The 27,668-nt window shown below is 36.9% G+C and overlaps 3 protein-coding genes across 3 annotated transcripts; all 3 read left to right on the plus strand.

Moving 5' to 3' along the window:
• Positions 1 to 59: 59 nt before the first annotated feature.
• On the plus strand, positions 60 to 27,668 carry LOC129013781 (olfactory receptor 4F21-like). The gene is given in 3 exon segments (XM_054450454.1): positions 60 to 149; positions 26,831 to 26,919; positions 26,921 to 27,668. Coding segments are annotated over 2 exon segments (816 nt in total). The 5' UTR covers positions 60 to 149; positions 26,831 to 26,851.
• Positions 3,630 to 4,568, plus strand: LOC129013780 (olfactory receptor 4F6-like). Its single transcript, XM_054450453.1, is given in 1 exon segment — positions 3,630 to 4,568. A coding segment is annotated over 1 exon segment (939 nt).
• On the plus strand, positions 16,058 to 16,994 carry LOC129013779 (olfactory receptor 4F15-like). The gene is given in 3 exon segments (XM_054450452.1): positions 16,058 to 16,382; positions 16,385 to 16,534; positions 16,537 to 16,994. Coding segments are annotated over 3 exon segments (933 nt in total).

Genomic DNA, 27,668 nt, shown 5'->3' on the forward strand with positions numbered 1-27,668 from the left:
CTTAGGCATAAGTTGCTTTGTAACCTCTCTCTTTGCCCACTCATAGCATCCTCCACCACCATGTACGGAAGCTTGGGCAAGACTAATGAATGATAAAAGACCCTGTGAGAGACAGGCCCAGTCTATAGCCAGCATTAGGCTTCAGACAGGTGAGTAAGGCCATCATAGACCCTCCAACCCCAGTCAAGCTGCCAGATAACTAACATCTCATGAGAAAGCCCAGGGGAGACCAGCAGAAGAACTGCCCAGCTGAGCTTAGCCTGAATTGCAGACACATGAGCGAGTAAAATGTTATTGATTTAAGCTACTTTGTTGTGCAGCAACAGATAAGTGATATAGTATACTCTGTATAATTAGAATTTATCAGTGGCCCTTTCACTGACTCTCTGCATATTTTTGATGTAAAGAAATAAAACATAACCAGAGGTTTTCTGTTTTGTTGATTTTTTTATAAATAAAAAACTTAATCTATGAAAGGTTAAATCCATTACTGATTTTCTTTATTCCAGCTGCACTAGCATTTTTAGTCCATCCTCATGTGCTGCTTTTATAACACCTTATTCATCTCCCCATATCACACACACAATTAAGAACTAACCAAATGTTGACTACAAAACTGTACATATTATTACCTCTAATTTAGTTATCATTTCTAGTGGGGCATGGATCACATTTTAGATCCATCCCCTCCTTCCTTCCTTCCTTCCTTCCTTCCTTCCTTCCTTCCTTCCTTCCTTCCTTCCTCCCTTTCTCCCTTCCTTCCTTCCGCAATGGTAAACTTCATTTTACTTTTTAGAAAGTATATATTTTCGTTCTTATAGATTTTCTTCTCTCATAAATAAGGAAAACAAGCAGGTAAAAAGATAAAACAGGAGGGCGCAGTGGCTCACGCCTGTAATCCCAGCACTTTGGGAGGCGGAAGAGAGGCGGATCATGAGATCAGGAGATCAGACCATCCTGGCTAACACTGTGAAACTCCGTCTCTACTAAAAACACAAAAAATTAGCCAGGCATTGTGGCGGGCATCTGTAGTCCCAGCTATTCGGGAGGTTGAGGCAGGAGAATGGCTTGAACCCGGGAGGCGGAGCTTGCAGTGAACCAAGATCGCGCCACTGAACTCCAGCCTGGGCGAAAGTGTGACACTCTATCTCAAAAAAAAAAAAAAAAAAAAAAAAAAAATCTGTAATTTTTGCACACAAAAGATCCCAATTTCTCTTCTTCCTTCCCTTCAAGTGACCCATTGCCAGCTTTCCCCTTTAATTGCTGTGGCCATAGTTCTGTGGATGGTGCAGGATTAATTCCCTTGGCCAAATGTACTCAGGATGGCGTCCCAGGTCTCTACAGCAACATTTAAGTAACTTTTCTGTGCTACTAATTAGCTCCCTTTCCCCCATGGAGGTATTACACATGACTTTTTATGCCAAGTGATGATCATAACATCAGTGAGCTCTGCATTTTGTGATCCTCTATTTCAACATCGGTCCATGTAGGTTAAATGGATAGAAACTGTCTTTGATGGAGATCAGAGCTTTAAGTGGAAACACACAGAACAGTGAGAGGGAGAATTTAATCAACCAGGAGTAATGAATTATCTGTTATTCAACAGGAAAATTGCAGCAGATTAACTAACAATCGAAATATAGAAGGCAGCAGAATGGATACAGTCATGATTTCATGTTCAGTATTGGAAAGGTTATTCCAGTGACATTTGCACAGATGTGTGTGGGTCTCCAGGCAAAGAATAAAGTCGGAGTGGAAAATTTGAGTCCAGTGCAAGTAAAATGTGAGGAATTTTAGACAATGCTAAACAAACTGGCTTTGGTATCCACGGACAGTACATAAAAATCATCGCAAAAGAAGAAGCACGATGTAGTGGAAATAACCTGCACTGAGGAAACCAAAAGTCAGTCATATTCTGGATTTGCCATCAACTTGTTCTGTAGCTTTAGGAGAGTCATTTACCCTCTTTGTACCTTGCTTTTCTTAACCCTAAAATGAAAGAATTTTACAATCGGTAGCAAAGTTTCATTCCAGTCATAACAACAGACTTCTATAAGGCTTGCTGTATTGTTGGTGGCAGTAAGAACGGTAATTTGGGAGCACGCAAATCCAGTGTCCATTCCTGTTCATCTTTTTCATAGTTTGAGTGGTGTCCTGAGCCCTTTCTACCCATCTCTATCGGAGTGACTTCAAACGATGATCTACATTTAAAAAACCTTAGAATTATCACCCTTATTTGGATTGGTGATAAGCTCACGTGACTTTAATTCATTTCCCATGTATGTTGGGCACCACAGGGGTGAGCAACCTGAGCAGAGGAGAGAGTGAGTTGATCAGTAGATGATCTCTGAAGTGTCTTTCTTTTGTTACGTTCTAGGCTTAATAGTAGGAGTGTGGGAGAGGTCGGTGCTCTGTGTTAAACACAATCAGGAGCTTCAGAACACTACAAAGGCACACTAGGATTGAGTTGCTTATCACCATTGATAACTATTTTCCTTTTGTAGGAGTGAGCTAAGTGGAGAGCTTAATTCTGTCTTTATGGAAAAGATCAGATTTAAACAACTATTCTGCCCTGCTTAAAAAGTGTTCAGTGGGGACTAATACAAAGTGTGGCACATAAAGACCTTAAGTTTTAAATAGAGATAGGACATGAAAGATTGGCTAGAAGGCAGTAGTACCAAAAATGAGTGGACAAACCTGTTTTCCAAATTTTTAGCAACACTAGGAATAATCTTATATAAATCTTTGCTAATCTTGTATATAAAAATAAAAAAGTGTTATTTTAAAGATAAAAGTCTTGTGTAAAAATTAAAACAGTTTTAGGAGTGAGTGGAAATTGGAGGCATTGATAGAGCAACTTTCAGCTTCTAGGGAGCGATTTAGAATTTAATCATTCACTTAAATAAATTGCTTCAGTGGGAAGGTTGCTGATGATAATCAGTGTGAAAGGAACTTGAGTTATTCCAAGCTGAGTTGCCCTTTATGAATGTAAATGCCATTTATACTATTATCACCCTAAAGTCTAAAAAGGATAATTTGAAGACATATTGAAGAAACATGATTTACAATGACCAGAAATTCAATAGTGTTCCTTGTTAGATCACTCTTAGAACACTATCAGTATAAAGGTTTTTGGTTTGGTTACCACAGTATAAACAAGATTTATTTCCATTTACTGTATATAAAGGTAAGGGTATCAAAGAGGACTTCATGGAGAAAGGAATTAGACAGAGTGGGTACTGAAGAAAATAGGAAGAATTAGAGAGATGTAATGATGACAAAGGCATGTAGGCTGAGTGAAGAATGTGGAGTGCAGACATGAGCTGAAGTGTGTGTGTGTGTGTGTGTGTGTGTGTGTGTGTATAAAACAAAGGTATCCATTCAAGTAAGTAAATTAGTTCTTATTCTGTGCAACGTATTTTCTGGTGACAACATTTACAATAGAGGAATATGAGTTGCTTTGTGACTGAAATTGTCTCTAAAGGCATATATTAGCCCTTGTCTAGTTTTCTGACAACATATAAATTGCTCATGATTTTGCCAACATCAATGCTTTTTGTCCTAAATCAAAGTTTCTCCTTAGTCTCCTCTTTCAGTTAGCATGAGAGTTGTCACAGCCAACAGAGGCAATGGATGAAGCCAATCACTCTGTCGTCTCTGAGTTTGTGTTCCTGGGACTCTCTGACTCATGGAAGATCCAGCTCCTTCTCTTCCTCTTTTTCTCAGTGTTCTATGTGTCAAGCCTGATGGGAAATCTCCTCACTGTGCTAACTGTGACCTCTGACCCTCGTTTACAGTCCCCCATGTACTTCCTGCTGGCCAACCTTTCCATCATCGATTTGGTATTTTGTTCCTCCACAGCTCCCAAGATGATTTATGACCTTTTCAGGAAGCACAAAACCATCTCTTTTTGGGGCTGTGTAGTTCAGATCTTCTTTATCCATGCTGTTGGGGGCACTGAGATGGTGCTGCTCATAGCCATGGCTTTTGACCGATATGTGGCCATATGTAAGCCTCTCCACTACCTGACCATCATGAACCCACAAAGGTGCATTTTGTTTTTAGTCATTTCCTGGATTGTAGGTATTGTTCACTCAGTGATTCAGTTGGCTTTTGTTGTAGACCTGCCGTTCTGTGGCCCTAATGAATTAGATAGTTTCTTTTATGATCTTCCTTGATTTATCAAACTGGCTTGCATAGAGACCTACACACTGGGATCCATGGTTACTACCAATAGTGGATTTATTTCTCTGGCTTCTTTTTTAATTCTCATGATCTCTTACATCTTTATTTTGGTGACTGTTCAGAAAAAAACTTCAGGTGGTATATTCAAGGCTTTCTCTATGCTGTCAGCTCATGTCACTGTGGTGGTTTTGTTCTTTGGGCCATTAATCTTTTTCTATATTTCTCCATTTCCCACATCACATCTGGATAAATTCCTTGCCATCTTTGATGCAGTTATCACTCCTGTTTTGAATCCAGTCATCTATACTTTTAGGAATAAAGAGATGAAGGTGGCAATGAGAAGACGATGCTCTCAGTTTGTGAATTACAGTAAAATCTTTTAAATATATTGAGAATATACAAAAAGGCAAATTATACTAGAATTTCAGACAGATATGTGCTAAGTAAGCTATGTTACATTTAACCAGAATATCACTTTCTACTAGTATGTGTTGTGTTGTCTTTTTTTTTTCTTCCCAAATTGAATTGTGATATCAATCTCTTGCTTATGTAAGAGATTTAAAGATTAAACAGTGTGGCTACTTTATCTCACCAACATTCTTACCTATATATAGTGTCAAATAGAATTACTCTAAATGTTAAACAATCCATTTTGAATGTCAGTATGTGGTTTATTGACCATTTTCTATTTTTTCCATTTAAGGTAGATTATCTTGCTTTAAAGATGAAGGTTAATTTTTACTAGACTTACTGATTTGTCTTACTATGTAGCTAAGTTGTTTTTTTATTTTTTCAGCTCATTATCTGTTAGCTATTTATTTGCTTATCCTTTTTCAAAGTCCATAAAGAGAAACTACACTTTTTTTTTTAAAGAGGAATTTTGGTATAAAGAATTAACTAAGTATAAAATTGTGTTAAATAAATTTTGTGGGAGCTACTGTTTTGAACTAGCCTCCTGTATTAGGCCCCAGCCGACCAGGTGATATAGTTTGGCTCTGTGTCCCCACCCAAATCTCATCTTGCATTATAATACCCATGTGTCAAGGGAAGAACCCGAGGGGAGGTGATTGGATTATGGGAATAACGTGGCTTCCCCCCTGTTGTTCTCATGATAGTGAGTGAGTCTCACGAGATCTGATGGTTTTATAAGCTACTGGCATTTCCCCTGCTTGCACTCACTCCTTCCCACCACCTTGCGAAGAAGAGGTCTGCTCCCCTTTGACTTCCACCGTGTTTATAAGTTTCTTGAGGCCTCTCCAGCCATGCAGAACTGTGAGTCAATTAAATCTCGTTCGTTATAAATTACCAAGTCATGGGTATTTCTTTATAGCAGTGTAGAATGAGCTAATACAGCAGGCAAACCAGAACAGTCACTTGTGCTAGGTGCCGCGTAATCAGACTGAACTTCAAAATTAGCCATTTTCAACCACCCCCATCACCCCCAAAAAAACCCCACATTACAATCAGGCTGAGTCACTATAATACAAAAGTCCCTTCTGTTTTAAGTATCTTTGAAAAGGCCAATCCATTTTTTGTCTCTGATTCTGCTGTCTTCAGCCTTTTTCTGCCTACAAAGCCAAGCTTTTCTGGCTCAGCTCATTGAGAACATTCATTCTATTTGATAGAACAAGGTATTGCCCAATTCTAGAATCACTAATAAAAGCCAATTAGATCTTTAAAATGGTAACTTCATAATTTTGACAGTTGTTAATTAGTTATTTGAAAAAAATGAACTTTAAGATAAAAATGTAGCATTTGTAGGAAGCAGCTTTCACCCCTAGAAAGGGGGAAATAAAAGAAAGAGGTTAGAACTACTAAGACTTAAATAAATAAAACACCCCAAACTCTTAAAGCTCGGAGGAAGAACCTGAGGAGGTGAAACTCAAATATCTGAGCAGAGGCGGATGCTGCCTGGCTGGTGCTAGTGTCTTTGAGCTTAGAGGAGGCCCTGTGGGTCAGAACACACCCTGGAGGAAGAGGCACCACTGGCCAGTGCAGGTGTTCCTGAGGAGGGTGTGAGGAGCAGAGCTCCTCTAGCATCGGAAAAACTAACTGGATTCAGCTGCTGCTTTGGAAAACAACCAAGGTTGCTGAGGTGATGAGTGTGGTTGGGTGATGCTGACAGGCACAGCAAGCAGAGAGGAGGCAAACAGGAAGAAGCAAGTCCCTTCTTCTATCTCCAGCCTTGCAACTTCCCTCTAGTATCCCTAATGGTGAGTCCAAGCAAGGAGAAGCTGAAAAGAAAAAAGAGAAAGTTGGCAGATCCCCAGCTCCTGCATCATACAGAGTGTAGACAGATACACTGGTGCTGAAAGCACATGCGATTACTTAGTAGGATCATAGAGTTTTTGAATTTTAAAGTAAATTATAAATAATTTCAGTCCTTCCTCATTTTGGAAACTCTCGACTACTAGAAAAGAAAGTAGTTAGTTCAAGATGATAAAAGTAGTGTATGGAAGATCCAAATCTAAACCCTAGAACCCAGACTGACAGACTCCTGGTCTTCTGCTGTCTTCTATCGTTTTAGAACATATTTTCATAGTTGATAAATCTGGTGTTCCCACTGGACTGTTAATTTTTTACTTACATAAGATATAATTCACCTTGTATCTTGAGTGACTGTCAAATAACAGAGTTTCAACAAATGTTCAAGCATGATTTTCACTTAATCCATTCAGTCCTATTTTACATTTCTTTTTCTGATTCTTTGGATTGTTTTAAAATAAAGCTTTTATTTTGGAATAATTTTAGATGTACAGAAAAGTTACAGAGATAGTCCAGAGGGTGCCCATATGCCCCTTACCAAGTTTCAGTTTCCCCTAATGTTATCACCTTATATTTCCATGGTACATTTTCCAAAACTGAGAAATCATCACTGGTATAATACATTACTGTAAACTAATCTCTAGACTTTATTCAAATTTCACCAATTTTTTCCATTAATGTCTTTTTATGTTTCAGAATCCAATCTGGATATCACATTACATTTAGCTATTATGTCTCTTTAATCTCCTCTGAGGTCTGTGACAATTTCTCAGTCTTACCTTGCTTTTCATGGTGTCACATCTTCGAGGAATATTAGTCAGATATTTTGTAGAATGTCCCTCAATTTGAGTTTGTCTGACACTTTTAATTATAGTTTTACATGGATTCTGGATTTTTGAAAAGAATACCCAAAAGATGAAAAGATCTTCTAATCCCATGATAATGGGGAGTACATAATATCCACACAGCATCACTAGTGATGTTAAATTTGCTCAATTTGTTTATTATTTGATCATGATACAAGAGAAGTGACTTCTTAGATGTTACATATGGCATCTGCATTCTTTCTTCCTAATTAAGCTCCCCAAGTTATCTATGGGATTGATGATGGTTTGTTGTAATTTGAGTATATAATAGATTTTTCTTGGGGGTATGACTGGGGTAGAGATTTTCTTGGCATATAGATTTTTCTTGGGGTTCATTTAAACTCCATCCCACCGTGGTTGGATTGTAAAGGCAAGCTGTGTACGTGATTGTTCTATGTCCTCTTCTCTTGCTCCTTCTTTGATTCAGTTATGTTTTGCTTCTATACAGATGGAACTCTTGGCATCTCTCTCTTTGAGTTTCCTAGTCTTACGACTTCAGAACTGATGTTTGTATTTCAAATCTTTGTCTATTTATGCTTAGTTTTCCCTAGGAGTTCTCACTGGAGAATCTTTGGCAGTATAACCACCTTAGCCAGTTCCTAGTGCCTCTATATTTCACCCTCTGGCCTAATTCTGTATGAGTGGGCATTTGAATATTTTGTCATGAATTTTTGATGTGTAATTGCTAGCACAGCAACATGGATGAATTAATGACTGCCCTTTAAAACCCTAAGTCTAGGGTCAGGACTATGGAGAAGAACAGGATCTTTGTGCCCCCACTTTGATATAATTTCTAGGGTTGGTACTATTCACTAATATTTAGATCAGTCATTTGCTTTATTTGTAGTTTTTCCCATGCCACAAAACAGTGATTAATAAAATAATTCTCACTAGTTCAAAAGATCAATGCCTCATAATGCTTTAAAAGACATGATCATTGTCATTGCTGATCTCTAGGGAGACAATGTAGAAGGTGTCCATGGCAGTGTTGGTTTTAGTATAGGGAAGATATGATCTTGAAAATATTAAACAACTGCATTGATCAGAACAGATGCTGGTCCCAGAGATGGAGCAAGATCCTGGAGACTCCTGCTGTTCCAGGCGTTAACTTTTAGTAGCTGATTCATAAGGAGTTCTGAGGAAGCAACTTGGAAGTGGTTGGAACCTTAAGAGGCTTGTGACAGTGGCTATATTCTAACCAGTGTGCAAGTGTTTTAAATTTTTAACAACTGGTATTACTACACTGGTGTCTTCTAGCTAAATATTAACATTGTTGGTATGTGAGGGTTGAAGTTAGAAGCAAGGTCCAATACTTGCTTAATCCAATCAGTGACCCTGAAAAACTTGGGGGTGATCTGAGTACTCAGAAAGGCAGAACGTGGTGCATACCCACCATGGAGTGCTCTGCAGTATTTAGAAGTGATATACTAGATGTACATATAGCAACATGAGATAAGTGGAAAAAAAGAATTAGAATGAGATATAGAATACCATTTTATATGTATATGCATACAAACAATACTACATGTTTCACGATAACACAAAAGCAAGACACACTTAAAAACACCAGAATGGCTGTCTTTGAGAGAAAGGGATTGAGAATGGAAATTAAAGGGGATAAACAAGTAAAACAAGAGTGCTTGTTGTAACCCAATGATCATTGCTTGTTGATCAATTGATCAATGCTTGCTGTAAACCAATTATCATTAAGCACTATGGACAGAGAAACATGATTACACTTAAGGTTAAAAAACCACACAAGTCCCGTTGCTTCCTCTTAATATTTTGAAATCAATCCTTATTCATATTATTCCTGCTTCCTAATGACAGACACAGTAAAAGATAATGGAATTACTTCAACAACTGGGTTCTTTTATTAAATTCAATTAATATAGTCGTCTTTGATTACAGAAAACTGCAAGTTGCTTTGGAAAAAATGAATGTGAATTAGATAAAGCCTATATCTTCAAAGTGCTTGGTACAATATGTTAAATTTATCACTTATAAAAGTCACATTATAAGATATTAAAATTTTTTATAGTTTACTCTTTTACTTGCCTACTTTATTCATTATAGATAAAATTTACAAGGATTCCATATGATTTTTATGAATCTCTTGGAAAGTGGATATTATTAGATTATCTACAGACACTTTCATTTATCATGATATGATTTAAATTGTCAAAGATTGTGTCCTTTGCAGGGACATGGTTGGAGCTGGAGGCCATTATCTTTAGCATACTAACTCAGGAATAGAAAACCAAAAACCACATGTTCTCCTACTTATAAGTGGGAGCCAAATGATGAGAACACATGGACACATAGAGGGGAGCAACACAAACTAGGGCCTATTGGAGGTTGGGAGGACGGAGAGGATCAGCAAAAATAACTAATGGGTACTAAGCCTAATACCGGAGTGATTAATCTGCACAATAAACCCACATGACACACGTTTACCTATGTAACAAACCCGCACATGTACCCCTGACCTTAAAAATAAAAGTTAAAAAGAAAAATAATCCAGAAAAATATAAAGTGGTGGAGATTGATTTTCTTAGAGATTCTAGAGTCATTCCTTTCTCCTGTGAGTCATTATCAACATTTCTTCTTTGTTGCTTTGAATATATTTCTAGGAGACAATTTCTTGGCTCATTGACTTTAGAGTTGCAGTCCCAGGTCATTATAGCTTTATTAGGTCGCTATCCTCCAGTGCAGTTAATTAGCTATTTTTCCATTTTTATAAATATTTTAAATATCTGTGTGTGCTTGAGATGATAGTGTTTAAATAGCTACAAGGTAAGGATGGCATGAAGTTCACAACGGGAGCAAGATAAATTAGATAAACTTCAGCTGCCAGAAAGACTCAGGTAACAGTTTGTTAGCCTGGGGTAGAAAGAAACAGGTGGTTGTGGTGGGGAAATGGTGATCGCAGCAAAGGAGTAAATATGAATTACCATGGATATGGAGAACAAGAATTAACCTTAGTTTTTAACTAAAACTTAGAAATGACTTGGAGATTCAAAGGTGCAAAGGAGTACACTACAGAGTCTGGAGTCTGCACTGTGGCTTGGTTCAGGGCAGGACTAGGATGCATGTAAAGTTGTTTGTGGTACCCAGAGACTTTTGGGGAACTCTATTATCCCTGAAAATGAAGACAAATATGCTTGTTGTCTTCCTAACAAGCTTGTTGTTTACTTCTATTTCTAGAGAAGACCCAAGATATAAAAAGGAGAAAGTTCATCAGATACTAGTCATAAGTGAAGTATTAAAAGATAAAATTCCAGTTTCATGGAATCAAGATGGAGAAGGAGTAATTGAAAACTTATTTGGAAGAAAAACATCTAGGGTTCTAACTCACCCTGAACTAAAAAAATGTAGCGTCTGTTAAAATTAGTTGATTGAAGAATGGAGAAAAAAAAGTAGGAAACTAAATGTGTAATACTTGTTCATGTTTTCAAAACATTGATGATAAATTTTTAGGTCTATACAATGAGAAGTTTAGGTAGTGAAATGGAGTGATTAGACAAAAGTGACAAGATGTAGAAGATGGATCCTTTGAGGAAGGCTAAAGCAAATTGAGGTGAATAAAACTAGAGGGTACAGATGAGTGATCTTTATTTGCTTTTACCAACATCAAGGATATTAAGCACTTATCTGACAGAGTACCTGACAACTTCTTTATATCCACAGGGGATGAATTAAGTGGATATCAGCTTAGTTGAAAGGATGGAGATTTCCTTTTTGTAAGAGAACATTTGGACTTTTATGTTAATGAGAAGCAGGACACAGCCGGGCACGGTGGCTCATCACCTGTAATCCCAGCACTTTGGGAGGCTGAGGTGGACAGATCAGTTGAATGCAGGAGTTCGAGATCAGCCTGGCCAACATGGTGAAACCTCATCTCTATTAAAAATACAAAGATTAACCAGATGTGGTGGTGCATGAATGTAAACCCAGCTACTTGGGAGGTTGAGGCTAGAGAATCGCTTAAACCTAGGAGGCGGAGGTTGAAGTGAACCGAGATTGTGCCACTGCAATCCAGCCTGGGTGACAGAGTGAGAATCTGTCTCAAAAAAAAAAAAAAAAGGGCATGACACCTGTTCATAATAGCTAACAACATATTTTTGAACCCTGAAAACTGAGGGAAAAACTGACATTTCCTGGATGGGTAAATAAAGGAACTGGTTCAGAACATAGTCTCAGATCTTTTCTAGCTCATTGAGTTTATTAATTGAGAATAATGAACATCTTTTTAAAAAAATTTTTAAATGTAGTGATCATAAATCTATTCTAAGAAGTTGCACAATTTCAATCCCATGCAATTCCAGTTAGGTGAATTTAAATTTAAATGATTCCATCAAATGCTAGACTATCTGTATTTGTCACACCATCACAATTGTTTAATGTAAATAAATGATAACTATAATTCATGTCATTGTAATTATTCAGAGCAATAGCCAGGCCGGAACTAGGTAACTCAAAGCAGGATATCTCCTAATGGCGATGGCCTTAGGAGAGAACACATTCTTTCCATGCAGGGTTTGGCATGCATCAAAATAATCAAACACTTATAACCCAATGTGTCATCCTGGAAGCCATTCAGCGACCCAAAGATGCACACTTAATACTCAAGAAATGTGAAGACAAGAGGACAAAAGCTGAATAAATTTTTAGATCTGCTGCTATTTGCTTTTTGTATTATTTTCTCATCTTTGCTTTATGAGGGATTGTGAAGTAGGTAAATTTTGTGTTTAGCTCAATTTATTCTTTTACTCAGTTGTGGCTTTCCTGCGACTCTTATTCTCCTACCCAGCCCTTAAGCTCTTACTCTGTCTCCTGAAGCAACCAATCCTTGATGATCCTTCTTGGGTGATGACTCAGCTTAAAAATGGATCACTTATTTCTTCATTATTAAGAGTCTCATGTCTTGCATGCATACGATCTCCACTAAGGAAAGCCAGCTGTTATTTTTTTTGTTTGTCTGCAATGCTCAATGGAGTATCCTTCCTGTAGCAATGTAAGCAAAACTAGGGACTTCAGTATGTTAACCTAAAGGAAAACAACTCTAATGCTGCAGTATGTTAACCTAAAAGAAAGCAACTCTAATGCTAAAAGGAAATATTTTGGGGCACTGGAGCTTTTAATGTTGCACATCTAGACAAACTCCTGCTTTGTTATTTCTTCTCCTTTATCACAATTTTCCACTTAATGAACCATCTTAGTCTCCTGTTGAATTCAATAATTCAATTTCCCCTTTTCTTTTTTTCTCATCTATTTCCTTTCTGATTTAAAAAAATGTATTTAACTTAAAAAAACCCACCTTGCCCTCTTTGTAGGCTCTGTCTTTGAGTAAACTTTACACAGAATCTCATATTTTTTGAATGACTTAATAACCCTCTTTTAGTTTTGTTCTTTTCCTTGTAAATTCATTAAAAGTGAAGTTTACCACTATTTCTTTTGCTATTCTGAGTTGTCAGTTTTTGCTATTCAAATTTCAGTTTGGAGGAAGCACCACATATATTTCTACTTCACGGCATATTTTTATTATTCCTACTTCATGGAAGCCTTAATAGCATCTTTGCTAGAAGGCTATTTTTTCTCTTAGTGATCAGAAGGATTTATTTTTGTCTTTTTTGCCCATTTCTAGACAAGTTTTTGTTAGTTTATAGTTCAGGTCACGAGGATTTAGATGTAAATCACAGGATGGTTTGCACAACTCTTACTTAAAATTGTTCTCATAACCTTAGATTCTCATTTTATCTACGTTCAATTTTTTATTAAACATAATGTATATATTTTCACCTTTATATCATCTCTAAGGTTTAGTGCATTGTTAGGCACTTGATAGATACAGCATAAATACTTGTCGAATGAATGAGTGAATAAGCCAAGAAATCTCCCCAGCATTGTTTCTGAGTTGCTTTACAGTCAATACAAAGAATCATGGTATGTGAAACATGACCCCACGAGTTATATATATATATATGTGGGGAGATAAAACCAATCATATTTATTGGATAAAACCCACTGGAAAATAGTGTAATAGAAGTTATAGTGGTAAGAATTCAGATAAAGGAAGAAGTCAGAAAACAGATCTCCTGAAAGTGGAAATTGAATTAGAAATAAACAGAGTGTTTAAGATTCCCCAGGTAGTTGATAAATTATAGACTTTCTTCAAATGTTCTTACCCTTTCTGTAGAACGAAAATCTGCATGTGACACCAAAATTGCATTTGCTCTGGTGAATATGGATTCCACGAAAGCAAGAATTCTTGTCAATGCTATATGCCCAACCTCTGGAATTGTGTCTGGAATCCTGGGCACTCAAGATATTTTTTGAATTAATGAACAAAAATCACTCAGAGAACCACTCAGGAGTTAATTATATACCTAGAATAACTACTTTTTTAAGAACATGTTGGTTGACTAATGATCATTGTTTCCTTATTGATAGTCATTAGTGGCCATGCTTGGTCCTACATGTAACTGGAGTCAGAAGTCACTAATGTGTAGTTACAAAGCAAAAGTCAGGATGCACCATCTCTCCCCATTCCCTCAATATCTCTTCCACCTTCCTGACAGGCTACTTGAAATCCCTCTGTCAGATTCATTACTTTAAGATTTTCCTTTTCCCCCTAAAACACTTGTTCACAGTAAGAAAGCTGTGCTGTATAGAGTAATGGCCTTCAAAAATGTTCATGTCCTAATTCCTGGATCTGGCAAAAAGGTACAGATATGAATAAGAATCTTGATTTACTTGGATTATCTGGAAGTTCCCAGTGTAATTACAAGGGTCCTTATAAGAGGAAGAGTCAGAGAGGAGATGTGATGACAGAAGTTGAGGTTGGAGTGATGCACTTTTAAGAGGCAGAAAGTCATGAGCCAAGCAAGGGATGGAGGCATCCTCTAGAAGCTGGAAAAGGCAAGGAAACGGATTCTTTTCTAGAAGCTTCAGGAGGAATGCAGCTCTGTTGACACCTTGATTTTAGCTCTGAAAACTCATTTAAGGCTTCCTTACTTTAGAACAGTAAGAATATAACGTGTGTGTGTGTGTGTGTGTGTGTGTGTGTGTGGTAAGCCACTAGATTTGTAGTAGCTTGTTACAACAGCAATAGTAAACTAATGTAACAAGTATTTACTGTAAAGTACTTTGAATGGGAGTAAAAAGTTCTTGGTCCCAGTATAAATTTTCCCACCAATTACCTTTGTGAGGCTGAGCAGATCGCTTCCTATATTTCTTTCCTTATGAATTATTTATAAAACATAAATGTTGGACTAAATCAGGAACACGCCATTGAACAATGAAACTCTAATGGTTTATTTCTGGCAGTTGTTCTTCATCCTTAAAGAATCATAATATTGTCACACCTCCCCATGCTGGGACCTGGCCACCATTCTTTAGTTTATTTTCTGGACTTAATCTTTGTTACTCAATCATCATCTTCTTCTAGAGTGCAGATACAGACACTATCTGGCTCTTTTCACTCAATATTTTATTTCTGCCACTTTTATTCACTCCAAATGTATTTTGATAAAAAAGAGACTGCCTTTATGTGACATGGTTTTTATCTTATGGTATCCTCTGGGGGTGTATTATCTACATTAGAGGAGTTTGTTTCTGCTCATTACGTATTTTTTATAAAAATTGAGATTAAAAATCATTTATAAAATGAAGTGGTTTCTTCCATTTTGAACCATATTAGAAGCCTTTTATTGACTATTTAAAATGAATAATAAGACCCCATATTTATTTTTATGACATCTTACGTAAATGTTTCTTTGAGTGGTTAAATAAGTACAGGATTGAAATAGGGATACTGTGATAATTCCTGATTGGCATGCTGTTAATATACTATCAATATAAACCTTACTTAATTATGATGTACTCTCTTGACTCCAGTGTCGTTCTTCAGTCCCATTAATTTATGCCTTCATTCAACAAGTGTGATACACTTATTATGTGACTGATTGTGTTGGTAACAATTGGTGATTGTGATGGTGGTGGGAGCTACCGTTGTGAATCAGTCATGGCTTCTATACCCAAGAGTCTACATTTTAATTGGAGAAATGGACATTTATATAACTGTGAGAAGCAGAGTAAAATAAATGCTAATGGTGTGATGAGAATACAGTGTCTGGGGCACATTGGGAAGATTTCACACATAAGCGAGAATTTGGCTGGGATTTTGAGAATTAGATTTTGTGAATCGGAGAATAGAATGAAAGAAATTTTGAAATTTAAAAAAGAAAGGGAAACTTCTAAAGTCTAATCGAGCAATATAAATAATAGAACAGAGACTTTGAAGCTGTATGCTGTGCATGAGTAATTGTTAGGTGGCTCATGTGACTGGCTGAAATCATATCCATTGATAAGAAATAGTAGTGAAAAGTATTTAAAGATGACCTTATATCTCACCCAAATAGAACATCCTGGGAAAGATCAAATAGGAAATATTCATGTAACACAAAAGCAGAGGAGAGCTAGGTCTAAGGATGGAATTAATTTAGTAGTAGTAGTTTTGAAAACCATAATGCCAAATAGCAGCCAGCTGACCCCTCTAAGTAGAAGTCCAGCATGCATGTGATGAGGGTTATTTGGCTGTGTGAGATGTTAATATGATACTTATTTTCATGGCTGAAGGCTTGCTTTCTTGAACACGAATACTTGCCTAGGTAATTCTTTCTAATTTTCTTTCTTCCTTTAGGTAAGTAACATGAAAACTGATCTTGGAGTCTGAGGCAATGAATGGAATGAATCACTCTGTAGTATCAGAATTTGTATTTGTGGGACTCACTGACTCATGGGAGATTCAGCCTCTACTTTTTGTTTTCTCTTTGTTGTTCTACTTTGCAAGCATGATGGGAAACCTTGCCATTGTATTCACTGTAACCATGGATGCTCATCTGCACTCCCCCATGTATTTCCTCCTGGCTAACCTCTCAATCACTGATATGGCATTTTGCTCAATTACAGCCCCTAAGATGATTTGTGATATTTTCAAGAAGCACAAGGCCATCTCCTTTTGGGGATGTATTACTCAGATCTTCTTTAGCCATGCTGTTGGGGGCCTGAGATGGTGCTGCTCATAGCCATGGCCTTTGACAGATACGTGGCCTTATGTAAACCTCTGCACTACCTGACCATCATGAGCCCAAGAATGTGTCTATACTTTTTAGCCACTTCCTCGATCATTGGCCTTATCCACTCATTGGTCCAATTAGTTTTGTGGTAGATTTACCTTTTTGTGGTCCTAATATCTTTGACGGTTTTTACTGCGACCTCCCTCGGCTCCTCAGACTTGCCTGTACCAACACCCAAGAACTGGAGTTCGTGGTCACTGCCAATAGTGGACTCATTTCTGTGGGCTCCTTCATCTTGCTGGTAATTTCCTACATCTTCGTTCTGTTCACTGTTTGGAAACATTCTTCTGGTGGTCTAGCCAAGGCCCTCTCTACCCTGTCAGCTCATGTCACTGTGGTCATCTTGTTCTTTGGGCCACTGATGTTTTTCTACAAATGGCCTTCTCCCACATCACACCTGGATAAATATCTTGCTATTTTTGATGCATTTGTTACTCCTTTTCTGAATCCAGTTATCTACACATTCAGGAACAAAGACATTAAACTGGCAATGAGGAGACTGTGCAGTCGTCTTGCGCATTTTACAAAGATGTTGTAAATGGCTTGGCTGTGAAGATGTGTAACTATGGATTATTCCTCATGCTGGTTGCATAAAACAAACTGCAATTTCAGAGAAATACTGAAGACTCAGGCCATATTATATGCCTGAAAATTTATTAAATTTTGGTAACAATTTCACCATTAAATTAGAAGTGATGTTATCCTTTGGCATAGTGTGCATCAAAGTGCTAAATATTAAATCTTAATGTCTTTTGTAACCTGCCACTTTGAAAGACCTTGTTCTAGGTGAGTGCCATGTAATTGAACAAATAACAATACTACGTCTTTTTTTTCTCTATTGGACAGATTATTCTATCGATAGACAAACTACACATTCAATTAATCTGTTTACTACCTAACTCTCATTTATTTATTTATTTGAGATGGAGTCTCGCTCTGTCACCCCGGCTAGAGTGCAATGGCATGATTTCAGCTCACTGCAATCTCTGCCCCTCTGGTTCAAGGGTTCAAGTAATTCTCCTGCCTCAGCCTCCTGAGAGCTGGGATTGCAGGTGTCCATCACAACCCCCGGCTAATTTTTGTATTTTTAATAGAGACGGAGTTTCACCTTGTTGGCCAGCCTGGTCTTTAACTCCTGACCTCAAGTGATCCACCTGCCTCAGCCTCCCAAAGTGCTGGGATTACAGGCATGAGCCACCATGCCTGGCCTGTTTAGTATCTAACTCTCTTGATTTTAATTCTTTTTGTTCCTAAAGTGTTTGCTTTATATTGCTACAGTCTCTACATATTTTTGCCTCCTTATCAGGCTTCTTTGTCTGGCCATCTACAAAATTGTTAGTCCTATATTTAGAATATTCAAATTTAAAGTTAGAGTGGATTACCAACGCCATCTGTTCCAATCTCCTCAAATTACACGTACTAAAATCCAAGAATTGAGCAGTGACTAGTTTGCCCAAAGGCACATAGCTGGAAACCATCAAAGAGAGCCAGGCACAGAAACCATGACTCTGATTGCTAGGTCAGTGCCCTTTCACATTCAGATCAATTTTGTTTTTGATTTGATGTTCATATTCTACTCTTCCATCTTTATCATTTCTGAATCCTTCCCTACTTCTACCACCACTACATATTGCCTTGTTCAAGTCCTACCAAAGCTGAATTTTAAATCGTTCCTTTAATTATGAAAACAATTCTTGAGCTTTATTATTAAACAGTGTTCTTTTGTCTATGGTAGTATTCACAGAGACCCTTGATTCAATTCTATTTTATAGGTTTGAAGTTCATTCCATTACTTACAGTGGATGATGTTTCTCTTGGGAAACAAAAATGTGATTGGTGAATTACATAAGTTACGTGAAGATATTTATGCCTCTTTCTCAGAAGGATAAATTTCAAATATTTTAGCAAAAAATTGAAAGATTTATAAAACGTGTGAAAATTGTTTCCCAAAATTGTGTGGCTTTTAATCTAACATAGTTACTAAAATATAGAAACAAACCTATTAATCGAGGTTCCATCATGAGGTAACGAAGCTCTGATCATCTCTCATTGTTTGTGTCCTAGGGGAGATAATAACTGATGTTACTCATATAGAAACAAACCTATTAATTGAGGTTCCATCATGAGGTAATGAAGCTCTGAGCATCTCTCATTGTTTGTGTCCTAGGGGAGATAATAACTGATGTTACTCATATAGAAACAAACCTATTAATCGAGGTTCCATCATGAGGTAACGAAGCTCTGATCATCTCTCATTGTTTGTGTCCTAGGGGAGATAATAATTGATGTTACTCATATAGTGCTTCTAATTGTCTAGGTACTGTTCTAGGTGCTTTATTTGAATCTTATGATGCAGATTCATTATCTCACTATCCCCATTTTAGAGAGGAGGTGTCTGAGGCACAGAGTTGCTAAATATCCTCAAGGTTATGAAGTAGTAAGTGTGGACTCAAAGTCTGCTAGTTTGAATTCAGAGTTGGTTCTCAAAACCTGTGCATTATAATGCATCTCTGGCAATAAAACGTATCGGAATAGCTCCTTTACTTAAAAGCAGTCCCTATTTGTGGGCCCTCTACTGGGTGACGCCATTACCACCAAACCCAGCATTTATGGGGTCAATTAATTTACAAAAATTTATTGTATATGTATACCCATTCAGCCATTTTGTTGTGGGCTGTCACTACAATCAGGGAAGTTGAAATGCCAGAATTTCTCTGATATAGAGGAAAATGTCTAAAGTCTCCAGAAGATATTAAATAATTCCTAACTACCTTTCTGGGAGGGGGTGGGAGGACATAGCATCACCATGGCTGATTTAATAAATAGTAGAAGGAAGGACTGTGCAACAACTCTAAGTACACATACACATAGTAATGATCTACCAGTACTTTGCTCAAACTTACCTATGACCATTTATTTGTACAATTAAACACCAGGAACAAAAAGAATATCACAGTATTTAAAGGACTGTTGGAGGCAGAGTTGACATTTACTCCGATTCCTGAAGGGTCATCACTGCTCTTTTGAGTGGAGGCATTTGGTAGTATGTAGAGTCCTAGTTCAGATCGGGGGCATGTTGGGTTCACCAAATGACAACCTCCCAGTGATCATCATTTCCTGAATGTATAATTGGAGAAGATATACTTGGTAGTTTGTACAACTCCACACTTGTTCCTTGTCCTGTGGGTTACAGCTGTTATAGTAGGGAAGTCACCAAAACTGTCCTATCCCTCAGTCTAAAATAGTATTTTTCTTTTTTTTCTTTTTTTGAGACAGCGTCTCACTCTGTTGCCTAGGCTGGAGTGCAGGGACACAACCTGCAGCCTCCGCCTCCTGGGTTCAAGTGATTCTCCTGGCTCAGCCTCCTGAGTAGCTGGAATTACAGGCACATGCCACCACACCCAACTAATCTTTGTATTCTTATTAGAGACAGGTTTTCACCATGCTGATGAAGCTGGTCTTGAACTCCTGGCCTCAAGTGATCCACATGCCTTGGCCTCCCAAAGTGCTGGGATTACAGGTGTGAGCTACCATGCCCAGCCTAAAATAGTATTTCAAAAATTATACTTCATTATGAAGGGGTAAAAATATCCCAAAGATACAGAAATAGTTCCCATTCTATCTCCATTTAATTCACCAGTGTGTCACCTATGAAAGCTAGTCACTTCCTGGAGAATGCCAATGGACTATTGTAAATTTATCCCAGCAGTAGTCTAAATTGCAGCCGCTATGCCAAAGGTGGTATATTTGCTAGAGCAGATTAACATAGACCTGGGTATGTAATATGTGATCATTGATCTGGTAAATTTTCTTTTCCTTCTCTTTCACAAAGGAGAATTAGAAACAGCATTCACTTGGAATGGACAACATATACATTTGCTGTCTTACTCTGCCATAAAATAGCCTGAAGAGACTTGAACCATTTGGATACTTTATAGATTGTCTTAATGGTCGATTATATTAGTCACACTATGCTGTCAAACCAGATGAAGAAGTGGCAAGTATTAGATGCTTTAGTAGTACACACATGCTCTCAAGAGAAGGAATAAACTCTATAGAGAACTGTGAAACTGTCACATCATTAAAATTTTGAGTTTGATGGCCCAGTCCATGCTAGGAGGTCCTTTTCAAGGCAAAGGAAAATGTTTTTTCCTTCTTTAAATTTTTTTTTATTTCAAGTAAGTTTTGGGGTACAAGTGGGGTTTTTTTTGTTACGTGGATGAATTATATAGTGGTGAATTCTGATATCTTTGTGCACCCATCGCCTGAGTAGTGTGCATTGTACCTAATGTGTACTTTTTTACCCCTAGCCTCCCTCCCACACTCCCACTTCTGATTTTCTAAAGTCTATTATATCACCCTGTCTGACTTTGTTTACTCATAGCTTAGCTACCACTTATAAGTGAGAACATAAAGATTTGGTTTTCCACTCCTGTGTTACTTCACTTAGAATAATGGCCTCTAGCTTCATCCAAGTTGCCGCAAAAGACATTACTTCATTCCTTCTAATGGCAGAGTAGTATTCCATGGTATATATGTTTTCTATCCACTCATGAGTTGATGGGGGCTTAGGTTGGTTTTCCACATCTTTGCAATTACAAATTGTGCTGCTGTCAATATACATGTGCAAGTATCTTTTTCATATAATGACTTATTTTCCTTTGGGTAGATACCCAGTAATGGGATTGCTGGATCAAATGTTAGATCTACTTTTAGCATTTTAAGGAATTTCCTTACTGTTTTCCATAGAGGTTGTACTGATTTACATTCTCACCAGCAGTGTGTAAGTCTTCCTTTCCCCCACAACCATGCCAACATCTATTGTTTTTTGACTTTTTAATAATGGCCATTCTTGCAGGAGTAAGGTGGTGTCTCGTGGTTTTGATTTTCATTTCCCTGATGATTAGTAATGTTGAGCATTTTTCATGTCTTTGTCGGCCATTTGTATATCTTTTTTTGAGAAATATCTATTCATGTGCTTTGCCCACTTTTTGATGGGATTATTTTCATTTCTGCTGATTTGAGTTTCTTGTAGATTGTGGATACTAGTCCTTTGTTGGATGCATAGATTGCAAATATTTTCTCCCATTCTGTAGGTTGTCTGTTTACTCTGATTATTATTTCTTTTTCTGTGTAGAAGCTTTTTAGTTTAATTAGGTCTGATTTATTTTTTTCTTGTTGCATTAGATTTTGAAGTCTGAGTCATGAATTCTTTGTCTAGGCTGATGTCTAGAAAAGTTTTTCTGATGTTGTCTTCTAGAATTTTTATAGTTTTAGGTCTTATATTTTAGTCTTTGATTCACCTTGAGTTGATTTTTTATAAGGTGAGAGACACAAATCCAGTTTCATTCATCTACATGTGGCTTGCCAGTTTTCTCAGAACCATTTATTGATTTATTGAATAGGGTGTCCATTCCCTAACTTATGTTTTTGTATGCTTTATCAAAGATCAGTTGGCTGTACATATTTGACTTTATTTCTGGGTTCTTTATTCAGTTCCATTGGTCAACATGCCTACTCGTATACAAGCACTATACTGTTTTGGTAACTATCACCTTGTAGTATAATTTGAAGTCTGGTAATGTGATGCCTCCAGGTTTGTTCTTTTAATCAAAGGAAAATTATTGCATCTTGCACCTTCTGTCACTAATAAGAAAGAACTATACCTGGTAGATTTCTTCCATTTTTGGAGGAAGCATAGGCTATGACCAGTAATACTACCACAACCCATATGCTGAAAGCCATGAAAGTCTGTCAGCTTTGAGTAGGGCGCAGATCTGAAAAAGGTTTTGCTGCAAAAGATCTAGACTTTGTGCAGATAGCCTTACTTCTTTGGCCATACTACCTGGCATACTCAGGTATTAGAAAAATTGGTGGTAGAAAGAGAAAAAATGAGTTTCATAGCAAGCACCAGTTGGATAATTACAACACAAAGCTTTAGGGGCTTAAGCAATCATTTTTCTAAAGATTACAGAGTAATTAACACATAGACATGTAATTCCACAAGATGTTGTATTATACCACATTAAAGATATGGAGGTATGAGAGTTAGCACATGACCATTAGATCTACTGGCCTCTTCACATGCTGCACCACCCAGAATCTGCTCATCTAATGAAGCAATGAAATGGCTTTTATCAAAATAGTCCTCATGGTGAGCTACAGGAAAGAGGATTTCAATAGCTATGTTTTATATTAATCACCTTTTTCTTCCCCTCCATTCCCATTAACTAATTCATATGAAATACACTGGCAGAAGCTACCATTTTGGGTTTAGACTACTCTGCAAAGATATAACAACTTATTTCTTCTATTTTGCCAACTTTCTTCTGCCCTGATGTTATTTGTCCTGCCCTGTTTGTCCCCTGGATAAAAAATAAGTGGATTCAGACAACAATAGCCCAGCTTCCATTTGTCTCTCCAGTGTCACTCTTGACCCTTCTCCACCCAGTTTTGTGCCTTTATTAAGCTCTTCTTCAGTTTCCTAATTTGAGTGTGGCATCTCTTGTTCTGGCAGGCTCCTGACTGACACAAGTGTATAAAATTGAAAGTAAAAATACCTTGTTTTCTTGCACAACAATCTCACTCTCAAAAGTACTTATTTCAAAAAGTTTATTGTCTACTTGTTCAGATTTATATGCACAGCAGCATAGTGTGTGCTGTATTGGTATCCACTGTTTCACTCAATGGTGTGTTGTGGTTGTCTTTAACTATATAGATATCAAACTTGCTTTACAGTGGCTTTAGAGAATTTGATTGTATGGATGTAGAATACTTTTTAAAATTTATCATCAACTTCTGGATGTTTTAGTTGTTTCATTTACTACTCAGCTCTAAACACTGAAATGAATTTCTGTACAGCTAAATCTTGGTACATATCCATAACTACACAGTATAGGATTATGTAAAAATGAAGTGTTTTATACATTCTTCTACCATTTAAACTGTAATAAAAATTTGGCACAGTGGCTTTTCTGGAGATGATAAAATGATTAGAGTTCATTTTTTGAGTTAACATTTACTTATTTTCAGGGATTAATTATAATGAGTAGTTATCACTATTGCCAACAAAACAGCACAAATATATTAAACAAAAATATTCCACTTTTGTTTCCCTCTTTAGTGTCTTATTACGAACTTTTGTATCTTTTAGTTGCACTGGTCAAAACAAATAGTTCTCTAGTGGCAAAGCCCATGACCCATGAGCTCCTTTAAACTATCATGTTTTTGCAGTATCACTTGGTCACTGTCCTCTTGAGGTATATGTAATTAGCCTTATATTTCCTATGGCAGGATATTGTATGGCACTTCACGTTAGAGAACACAGGAAACTCCCAGAGTACCTGAACATGTTGTTCTCTCTGTACAGGTAAAGTGGAAGGATGCAAATAAATTTAACAACAGGATATTGGCTTTAGTTTTAGATAAGGTTCTGTTGCGGGAATTGCTATGCACAAGAGTCATATTCTAAAGCAAAGTAGATAGGGTCCAGGATAAGGAATTTAATAAAATGAGAGAATAATTGTGAAAAAGTTTATTGACATTTTAGAAGAAGTTATTTGGCATTGGCTTTTGAGCTAGGATTACATTGTGCCTAGGGAAAGGTGAAAGATATTAGAAAAAGTCTGATTTTGCAATACTTTAAATTCAGCATAGGTTGCAATTAATCACCGTGTGATTATATGAATGATTCTCATCCTTTGTCTTGTGATAAATAGGCAAGAAAAATTGACACATGAAGACAGAAAAACATAGGTTATTATATTTTTCTCTCAATTTTCTTTTCAAAAGAGATGGGTATAAACTGATCCTCTTCCATAACAAGGGAAGCAAATTTCTTAAGAATTTGTCAAGTTTGCAAGATGGAAGCGTCTCATAGACACTCTATTAGAAATGAAAGACATGGAGACCAAAAGACCCAAAGCTTAGTAAATAATTTCCAATGTAATGTCATTTAAAAATGCGATGTGAAAAGTTTAAAAATAAAATAATACATAAACCACCAGGAGCTTGATTTAGTTTTACTGGTCTCTTATATGATTTAGAATTACAGTGTTTGTATTAATTATGTCTTTGCTTTTTTTTCTTTTTTTAATTATTATTAAACTTTAAGTTTTAGGGTACAAGTGCACAATGATGAAGAAGGATTTAGAGAATGCTTATAAATAAAATTTTTTTTAGGAATCACTGTGAGAAAACATTCTAAGTATAAATATAAAAGGTATTGAGTTTGTTGAATCTTGGAAACAGAAAGATGGGGCTAACTTTGTTGCATTTATGTATATAAAAGTTAATTTGACTGGACACATGGTTATAAAACTTTATTTGATCCTCACAATTTACCTTGTAAAGTTAGTATCATTAATTGCAATTTGGTAGACCAACTGAGACTCAGAAATTTAAACAACTTGCCCAATACCAACTTGTAAGTAGCTGAAAAATTATATAAATCTTTGTTTCTGAAGCCCATATTCTTTCCAACATGCTATGTTGCTTCTCTAAATAAAACTGAAATTACAATAAAACGTGATAAATCTTTGTATAGAGGTTTGAACAAAATGTTTTCCACTGTACCAAAATGCTCTTTGTAGTTTAAGCTTTTTAGATCATGTGCTAAATAGTCTAGGGTAGTGATTCTCAAATTATATTCTCAAATTATTTTAGTTACATAGTTTTTCCCGCAGTGCTTCTTGGACTTCTACTTTAGTAGAATACAAAATCAAACACTTGGATTTTGCTGTAATGTTAAATTATTAGCGACATTTCTAAACACTGTCAATTTCAGTATCTAACATAATACAAACCAGTAACAGTTTGTGGACCTGCTCTTCTCTGTAGACCACTTTTTTGTTGCTTCAGAGAATCCAAATGTGGATAAGTACTAATCCCTGCCTTTAAGACAAGTCAGCTTGGTGAGTTAGACTTGTACCCAGTTTACTACAATATAAGGGATAGTAAAATGAGTACTGGTAATATAAAGCAAGACCTCACAGCTATGGTAAACATTTCTTAAACCTTGAAATACTTTCCAGGTATGGGAAGTGGGGAAGAATGTTTTTGCCAGAATATGGCTGTGGTCTTGGAAATGGATGTAATAGTTGAGAAAATGTAAATAGTTTTGTGTGACTAGAGCCAGGCTATATTAGTCTTGAAGCAAAAATTAAAAGAATTTGGAGTCAAATTCCTGTTACCCATGTTGACCAGTCTTGTATTTCACGAGGAACATCACAGCCACTACTCTGGGAGAAGCAGAGGGATATTAAAGCAGAGAAGGTTTTCTCTTTCACACTTGGTTGTCACACCATGTTAACACAATTTCAGAACCTATCAGGATATTAGATTCTTCTCTCAACTCTCTGCAAGTTTTCTAAAGTGTAGTTAACAAATAAAAATTATATATATGGTGAACAATATGATACTTTGATACATGTATATGTTTGAAGTAAATCAAGCTAATTAACATATTCATCTCCTATACTTCTTTCTTTGTGGAAAAACATTGAAGATCTATTCTCCTAGAAATTTTAAGTGTGACGTACATTATTGTCAACTACAGGTGCCATGCTTCATAAGAAGCCTCCAGAATTTATTTGTCTTGTTTAACGGAAACATGGTACTGGTGCATAACATCTCATTCTCTACCTGCTTCAACCTTTGTCAGCTGCTAATTCTAATCTCTAGTTCTATGAGTTTGACTTGTGTAGATTCCACATATAAGTGAGATTTTACAGTATTTGTAATTCTGTGTCTGTCTTATTTCAATTAGCATAATGTCCTCCAGGTTCATCCATGTTGTTGCAAATGACAGAATTTCCTTTTTTTTTTTTTGTAAGGCTGAAGAGTATTCGATTGTATAGGTACACACACAGACACAAACACACACTTTCTGCATCCACTTATGTGTCAATGAACACTGCATCTCAGCTATTGTGAATAATGCTGTGATGAACACAGGTGTACAGATATTTCCTTGAGGTATGTATTTCAATTCCTTTGAATATATACCTAGAATAAGATTTCTAGACTATATGGTAGTTCTTTTTTTTTTTTTTGGAAACTCCATAGTGTGTTTCATAATGGCTAAACAAATTACATTCCCAACAACAGTGTACAAGGGTTCCTTCACTTCACAGCCTTGTCAAGACTTGTTACCTGTGGTCTTTTTGGTAATAGCTATTCTGACAGGTCTGAGATAAGGTCTCATTGTCATTTTAATCTATATCCTTAATGATTAGTGATAAGATTTTTTATATACCTGTTGGTCATTAGGTTGGTTTTAATGCTAAAGTGGAAATAGACTTTTATAACTTTGACTTCTTTCCTTCTCATTCATTAATATGATTATAATTTACATTTTTGGCTGTTATTCTCTAGCTATCACTGCTAACAAAGCCAATGGTTGGGGCAAATCACTCCGTGGTGTCAGAGTTTGTGTTCCTGGGACTCACCAATTCTTGGGAGATCCGACCTCTCCTTCATCGACCTGGGTGTTTCCTCTGTCACTTCTCCCAAGATGATGTATGACCTGTTCAGAAAGCGCAAAGTCATCTCCTTTGGAGTCTGCATCGCTCAAATCTTCTTCATCCATGTCACTGGCGGTGTGGAGATGGTGCTGCTCATAGCCATGGCCTTTGACAGGTATGTGGCCATATGTAAGCCCCTCCACTACCTGGCCATTATGAACCCAAGAATGTACATGTTCTTCTTAGTGGCTGCCTGGATGATGGGCCTTATCCACTCTGTAGTTCAATTGGTTTTTGTAGTAAACTTGCCCTTCTGTGGCCCTAATGTATTGGACAGCTTTTACTGTGACCTTCCTCGGTTCATCAAACTTGCCTGCACAGACACGTACCGACTGGAGTTCACGGTTACAGCCAACAGTGGATTCATCTCTCTGGGCTCCTTCTTCACACTGATCATTTCCTATGTTGTCATCATTCTCACTGTTCTGAAACACTCTTCAGCTGGTTTATCCAAGGCTCTGTCCACACTTTCAGCTCACATCAGTGTGGTAGTTTTGTTCTTTGGTCCTTTGATTTTCGTCTATACATGGCCATCTCCCTCCACACAACTGGATAAGTTTCTGGCCATCTTTGATGCAGTTCTCACTCCTGTTTTAAATCCTATAATCTACACATTCAGGAATCAAGAAATGAAGGTGGCAATGAGGAAAGTATGCAGACAACTAGTAAATTGCAGGAAGATCTCCTAA

The sequence above is a fragment of the Pongo pygmaeus genome, chromosome 16, assembly GCF_028885625.2.
Source record: "Pongo pygmaeus isolate AG05252 chromosome 16, NHGRI_mPonPyg2-v2.0_pri, whole genome shotgun sequence".
NCBI classification, from domain to species: Eukaryota; Metazoa; Chordata; class Mammalia; order Primates; family Hominidae; genus Pongo; species Pongo pygmaeus.